The sequence below is a fragment of the Montipora foliosa genome, chromosome 5 (genome assembly GCF_036669935.1).
Source record: "Montipora foliosa isolate CH-2021 chromosome 5, ASM3666993v2, whole genome shotgun sequence".
Lineage (NCBI taxonomy): Eukaryota > Metazoa > Cnidaria > Anthozoa > Scleractinia > Acroporidae > Montipora > Montipora foliosa.
This window is the reverse complement of record NC_090873.1, coordinates 48,227,329-48,234,828: the sequence shown is the minus strand read 5'-3', so window position 1 is coordinate 48,234,828 and position 7,500 is coordinate 48,227,329. Positions and strand designations below refer to the sequence as shown.

Below are 7,500 nucleotides of genomic sequence, written 5' to 3'. Positions count from 1 at the left end.
GCTCTAATTAGCAATATTTTATATCAAGGCCGGGGAAAAGTGTCGACATAAAATTTTTTGCGAAGGAAGATGACTAACAGGTCACGCATACCATGCTTACAACATTCAGCTGATGGTATGTGTTGTTACATGATTTCAAGCATGTCCATGACCTGACACTCCGCGAGGAAAATATTTATCATCGATATCATCCATGTTCTGCAATTTTACTCTAGTTTGCGTTTCTCTCAATGCAAAAGCGCTACGACAATGTAAAAGGTAAACATTTGAAGAACACAGTTAAATGGACTCGCCGTTCGATCGATAAACAACTATGAAGTATGAAAATCTTTGTTCGTTTGTTGTTTCGAACTGCCGTGCTATATAACAAACTTACCAAATGACCCACATCGAATACCGTTTCGTCCGCAGAAAAGTTTGATCGAGGAATAAGTCTAAATAAAGAAGCGGTAACTGCCTACTGCTTGATTTTTGATTTTAAAACGTACATTTTTGTTCATCAAAATAAAGGTAAATGTGCTTTCAAGGTTTGATAAGTTGATCTTAAACGTTTTCGGATGACTGAGTTCAAGTGGCGTCGCGCAACTGTGTAACGCAGCTTCAACAACTGAGAAAACGGCCTCGTCATATTTAATAAAATATCGCAGCTTAAAATCTCAACCAATATACTTAGACTTGAAGGAGTGTGTATTACTAACTTGCCTCTGGACAACAAAGAGGTTTTCAATATGTTTATTTTTACCCAACTTTAAATCCGTGAATGGTGACCAAATTTTATATACTAAGACAAGCTCAAAGTTCTCTAATGCATTAAATGACGCTTTTTTTTTCAGAAAGGTTGTAGTGTAGCCAGGTTATTTATATCCAGAGAGGATTTACGTGTCTTTTTTGGAGCATGTTTTAGATTAACAGACTTTCCCGCGCCAAGCGATGCTTAATTTCCACTCCCTACTGGGCTCAGTAGATGAGTTCAGTGAAGACAAAATTTAATCATCGTACACCTCCCTTCAATTTTCTTTCTGGAATCTGCAGAAAATCTAGCAGACACATGACCAGCCGCAACGAGGGTAAATAGCGATTTTAAGAAAAGACTGCGGCAACACAAGGTTTTGGCGAAAACGTTAGCGTAGAAATGTAACCTTTTCCTTCTCCATTTTTCTCCTAAAACCGCTAGCAGCCAATTTATATTTAGGATGCTTGATCCACATTATACAACTAGAATGAGATGGAACGATGGCGAAAGACTTATGATTGAGCAAAGTTATATTTTAAGATGACCTTTTTGTCGACGTTGCCGTCGTAGATCTTTCTCGAGAGAAGAAGAGAGAGGACCCTGGGACCGAGGTTGCGCATTTATGCTGAAATGTTTTCGCAGCTTTATGAACAAAGACTTAGAAACGTTATGTTTTAACCCGTTACCGGGTATTTTACCAGAACCACCGGCAAAGCGATTTGAAAGCCTAAGTGAAGTGCTCGACGCGTTAATGCGTGCGCGAGAGCCATTCAAAGAAGAAGATCACAAACTGTCACAAGATGTTTTGGTTAGGTTATAAAACAACAGCGGTTGCACTTGGGAGGTTTGGTAAGCATGAAAGAAGCGTAAGAGTGGAATGAGGCGATAGCACACCATTTACTATTGCTAAAATCGAGTAAGTTCGTAAGTGACATGGTATTTAGGAGTTAAAGGATGAAGTAACTTCTTTCTGTGTAAACAAAGGAAGTCAAATTTTATTTGGAGGAACGGAAGCGTTAAGACCCGGTGAGACAATATAGCTTTGGGTGTCAAGGATCAGCCCTTCTCTTCAACATTGGTCTGAGTATAGTCCCTATAAACACTAGGAATCGCCAATTGTTTGAGTGATGTATTTAAACTTTGATTTCCGTTGTTTGGAGTCAGAATTAACAACACAGTTGAAGCTAAAGTATAGCCCAGATCCTCTGCACAAAGAAAAATCGTGTCCAGACCGTTTATTACGTCATTTGATTTTACGTCAGAGAAATCGGAAATTCGTGATTTTGTAACATGCATAGCATTGTTTCAATGTTGATAGTATTTAAAAATACGCCGCTTGGTATTTCATTGGGTTTATTTTCATCATCACTAAATGAACAACATAGCGCCAGAAGGAGGAAGTCGATAAGCATCACATGCCTTTGCGCTGCTCCCGGTTAATCCTTAATTAAAGTATTTGATGTCTGTCAGCAGCTGTGACAGAGCAATATTAAGATAAAGCTGACTTCCTAAATTACATCGTATTGGGGTGCACGAAATCCATTGATAACTCGGCCAACAATCTTTTTTTACCTTTATTGTGGACACAGGTACTTCTACAAAGGAGTAAGGAAAATTCGATGTAAAACGGGTTGAATGGTGACCCCGAAATATGAGCACACTGCTAAATACGCTGCCACTTATTTGCACTTATAACAGCTATTGTTTTCTGGCTCGTTCTTCAAAGAGTGTGTCGAGTGCTAACAAAGATGGTCTCATAAATTGCACCAGTTGATGATTTCATTGTCTGGAAAATTGACTCTGAAGTGATGAGAATCCGTGATTTTACAACTGCCTGATATTGTTTACCCGGCGATGACAACACTGTGACAATTTGATGTGTATGAAAGCAATCATATATTTCCCATATTCAATCAAGTCGTGCCTTCCTTTTTACTTTTCAAGAACTTTGATGTACATTTGTGTCCAATTTGTAGTCAGGCTTTAAGAGGGAAGCTATAATAAAATGAATTTGTAAGTTGCTGTGCAATCTGTTAGCCTTGTAACCTGATAAATGTGCCCTCAAGTCAAAACGTCAATCGAAATCACAACTGACCACATCGTGCGACAACGAAGACCACATTATTCCCGACGTAGTCAATCGAACTCACAAAAAAATTTTGCCGATCAATCGAACTTTCAGTAATCGAACACTTCAACAATCTAACAGTAATCGAACTCGATGAAACATAATCGAACACCTCAACAATCAGAAACAAGAACCAGTTTCATCTGGTCTGAAACAAAGCGTTGCGGTCAAATAAGTTATTTATTGGCTTCTATTTCAAACACGAGTACAACAGGCAAGATGTCGGACCGGGCAGAGGTGAAACTTACTATTGTGGAAGCGGTGGTAAAAGGCTACCACGAGCGCTCTTTCGCCGTCCGTGTCGGGGATACATTTGTTGTCAAGCAGACAAGAGGAGATAGGGGTCCGGCTCTGAGGGTAACTGACGATGACCGCGGTCAGCTTAAGTTCATTGAAATGTGTTAATATCTCTCACACTTGCTCCTCTAGTTAAAACTCAGTTAAAGCTAAAAAAGAGTGAATTCCTTCCAATTCTACTAAGAGTTAATGCTTATCAATTTTGTATACCATTTTGTTTTTCTACTGAACAAAATCGAACCAATCGCGTCGATTGGGTTCGGTAATCGAACTCACAAAAAGTTCCAGTTCGATTATGTTCAATTGCCGAACCAATCGAACTCCAATCGAACGATTGGGTTCGATTGGGTTCGATTGGTTTTTGGTTCGGTTTCGTTCGATTGACTACGCCGGGATTATTATTTATATTTTTTATTATTATGCGTAAACGTAGGGCCGACTTTTTTCAATATTACCCAAATGCAATCCGTTTCAGTGTTGTCCATTTGTGTCCACCTATGATTTTTTTTCTTTTAGCTGTATCTCTTTTATGTTGTTCAATTTAACAAATTTTTTACCAAAATATTACGTTGGATGCCCCTGGTATATCCAACAGCACTGTTCAGTTTTAATTTATTCGGTGCGTAACTCAGCAAGGCTAATCCAGCTAGCAGTGGCCAAGCGGTACTTGAATGAACATTGGTCATAATCTCACAAGCAGGATAGTTACAAAATGCACTACACTATTAATGAAAGCTTTAATTCTTGCGGTCGTTCAAAAAATGAAGGATATGACTGCTTGCAGAGCACTATTTGAAGCGAATACGAGGGATTGCGGGAGCACTAGTTCCATTATCATTATTATTTACTATTTCATTATCTTTACTAACGTTTCTCAGTGGAAGGGTATTCTGCAATTGCCCCTCCACTATTAAAGAGGTTTAAATTTTCTAGTTCTAAAGTACGAGGATCACTTCTACATTTCGTACCTCAGTAATTTTCATCATTGGTCTCCGTGCATTTACGGTTCCTGAACACTTCTGCAAACACGTATTTATCGCTGTCAGATATTGCTGCAAGTTTTGCTTCTTGTCGCTTGCAACAACAGCAGAGCGATAAAGGTGTGGAGCTTCCAGGGAAAGCCAAACATACGCAAGGAAAACGTGATAGAAGTAAGATAGCTGCATGGTTACATGAATTGTTCAAACGAATGTAGTCTGATGATTTTCACCTTGCCGATAAGGGTACAAACTAAAAAAACCGCAAATATTTGTTATTTATATATAGCGTCACACTTGATCACTTTGATGACGTCCAGATTTGGCAAAATGAAGCGCAACAAACAATTTAATCAGCATCGATGTTTTAACAGAGCAAGAGGTCAGACAGTACGTGATGTCGATAACTAAAGTGATTGAACTAACAAGTACGCTCCTTTGCTGTGGCAACCCCGTTTGAGTGGAATGCACTTCGGTCCACCACCACCCTAAACATGGATGTTTAGAGAAGCTTTTCATACTTCACCTAATTAATTTCAGGTTGTTTCTTGTTTATTTTAGTTTTGTAGTTTTTATTGTAACCCACCATGATCTTTTTTTTTTTAATAGCGCTATATTATCATTATCATTATCATTATCATTATCATTATTATTATTACCACTTATCACCACATTCAACTCCGTAATGCTTGCACAGGTCCCAATGGACCCCTTCATTATTATTATTATTATTATTATTATTATTATTATTATTATTATTATTATTATTATTATTATTATTATTATTATTAACTCAGACTGTTATCAGCAGTTATTACTGAGTGTTCGGTCTGTAATCATACGAGGGATTAACAAAATCGGACGATCGCGTTGCGGGAGTCCGGTTTGTTTAATCACGAGTATGATTACAGACCAACTTGGATGACACAAAGTACTGTTACTAATTCATCATGACCATTACAATTTCCGAGAAAACATATGCATTCCTTTTTCACTGTTTAATGTTACAAATTCGTCCATTTTGGAAACTTGGAAACTGTATATATGTATAAACAAAACTGTCGGTTGGATCTATATTATTTAATAAGACGTTTAATAAGACGAATTCTAGTGACAACTCGAATGCTCTGTTTTCATTCATGGATTAATTACAAGATGCTCAGATAGCCTTTCAAACGTTTTCCTTAAGTGGTTCGTTGAATAAGGAAAAAAAAAACAACGGCAATTGGCAAGGTGAAGTGACCGACTGAGAACTTGAAACTGACTATATAAACTATGGAAAACGATAGTTTAACTTAAAAATCAAACGGTTTTAATGAACAACTTCAATGTACGTGATGAGGAAGGCGCATTTTCAGACAATGAAAATTAATTTCTTAATTCATGGATAAATCGAAGATAATCCTTTCATCGTTAACAAATCTGCCTTTATGACGACGCATTTCGTGAAATACCAAAAGCCTGTTTCATTCATAAGAAGGGCCATTCTGTCAGACGACAGTTAATCCTCGAAAAACTGTGCTAATAACCTTTGCTAATCGACCCCCAACTCTAGTTTTAAGCATAGAACTTTTATTGGTCACGCAGCTAAAGGAAATCCTGTTGGAATGAGTGCTAGCTGGAGTGGATGGTTAGTTGACGCACTTCTCCCAAATTCCATCGTATGAGTGCCATTGACCTTTAAAAATGAGTTTATGCTCAATCAGCACAAGAATAAAATAGCACGCAGTTATTAACCGTGATTGCTCAAGCTTTAATAGCAGAGTTTTACATAATACTTCCGTAAAACGGCTGATTCCCGCTCTTTGAGAGTCAAGAACGCTGAACATCTCGACAACCTGATGCTACAGCGATAGACGCAGTTACCGGGCCCAACCCAATGAGATTTAACAGTCCGTCAGGCTTATGTTTACCGTTTGTCTCTTCAGTAATATACGACTTTTCAAAAAATTGCACGCGAGAGGAGAGAGGACCCTGGGAACGAGGTTTCTTTCCTCAGTAAAATGCTGAGATTTCTGCGCAGCATTATGAAAAAAGACTTGGAAATGTCATGTTTTAACCCGTTACCGGGTATTTCACCAGAACCACCGGCAAAGCGATTTGAAAGCCTAATTGAAGTGCTCGACGAGTTAATGAGTGCGCGAGAGCCATTCAAAGAACGGATATCACAAACTAATATTAATAATAATAATTAGAATTTATTTAGCGCTTATACAAACAATTCTAAGCGCTTAAACAATTGGAGTCAGAGTTAAACAGAATTAAAGCTTAAGCATCGTTACAGATCTTTCTACATAAAGAAAAATCGTGTCCAGATTATTTATTACGTCATTTGATCGCTAGAGAAATCGGAAATACGTGATTTTGTCGCATAGCATAGCATTTATTTTTATAATCACTTACATGAACAATAAAGCGCCGGAAGTTGATAAGCATTACGTACATTTTGCGCTGCTAAAATTTTGTGTGCTGAATACCCTGCCACTTATTTGCATAACAATAACAGCTATTGTATTCTGACTTGTCTTCAAAGAACGCCCCCGAGTGCTAATAAAGGTGGTCGCCAGCGATGATACCTTGTTTTTAGTTGTCTGAGTGCGATCTTGAATGATTCAATTGCCCGGCAAACAGGCTTTGAAGTGGCATGTAATGATGCTATGAAAGCTGGAGTAGTCCCAGCTGGACTCTGGACTCTGAACTCCAGACGGTCAACAAAAGAATTCCAAAATTAAAATTCTGGACACTACGTTGACAGATTTCCTCCCTATCCGTGTTCAGAAAGAGACGACTTTTGAAAAAAAATTGCACACTAGGTGATATCTACCATTCATTAATAAAGGCCTATCTAATATTAATAATTACTTTATTTAAGTCTCAAGTTTATTTAGCCGATCACGAGTGCTCTACTAATTGGGGAGAAAACAAAGTGGAAACAAATCAACTGAAATGAGAAAAAATCAAATCAATTGTTGATTTTTGAGAGGAGGGGAGAACCGGAGTATCCGGGAAAAAAACCTCTCGGAGCAGATTAGAAAACCAACAACATCAACGCACACATTGCATCGAATCCGGGAATCGACCCGGGCCACAATGCAAAGGTGAAAGGCGAGTGCTCTCACCACTGCGCCAGCCATTCTCCTCTAATAAAGCGTATTTCATAAACAGGTTAATTAAGGAAGAATATAGTGATATAATGATGAATATCTTGAATTAGGCTGAACAAATTAGAAACGTTAGTGAACTTAACTTTCGCAAGAATTCTTTTAGAACATACAGCGTGCGTGCTAGTCCAATCCAAATCATATTAAGAAGTTGGTAAACACAGAGGCAGGTCGTACATATAAAGTAAAAATAGCGATTGACTG

The 7,500-nt window shown here is 38.1% G+C and overlaps 1 protein-coding gene across 6 annotated transcripts in view; it reads right to left on the bottom strand.

Annotated features, from left to right (window-relative positions):
• Positions 1 to 7,500, bottom strand: part of LOC138004565 (uncharacterized) — an 82,295-nt gene that overhangs the window by 62,227 nt on the left and 12,568 nt on the right. Inside the window, exon 1 of one of the 6 annotated variants that reach the window (XM_068851121.1) lies at positions 4,127 to 4,398. The exons of 4 other annotated variants lie outside the window; for them this stretch is intronic. In XM_068851121.1, the coding sequence (XP_068707222.1) occupies positions 4,127 to 4,324 (198 nt within the window). In that variant the 5' untranslated portion in view covers positions 4,325 to 4,398. Of the gene's footprint in view, positions 1 to 4,126; positions 4,399 to 7,500 lie in introns of those variants that run through there. One more of the 6 variants, XM_068851118.1, reaches the window with a different exon arrangement.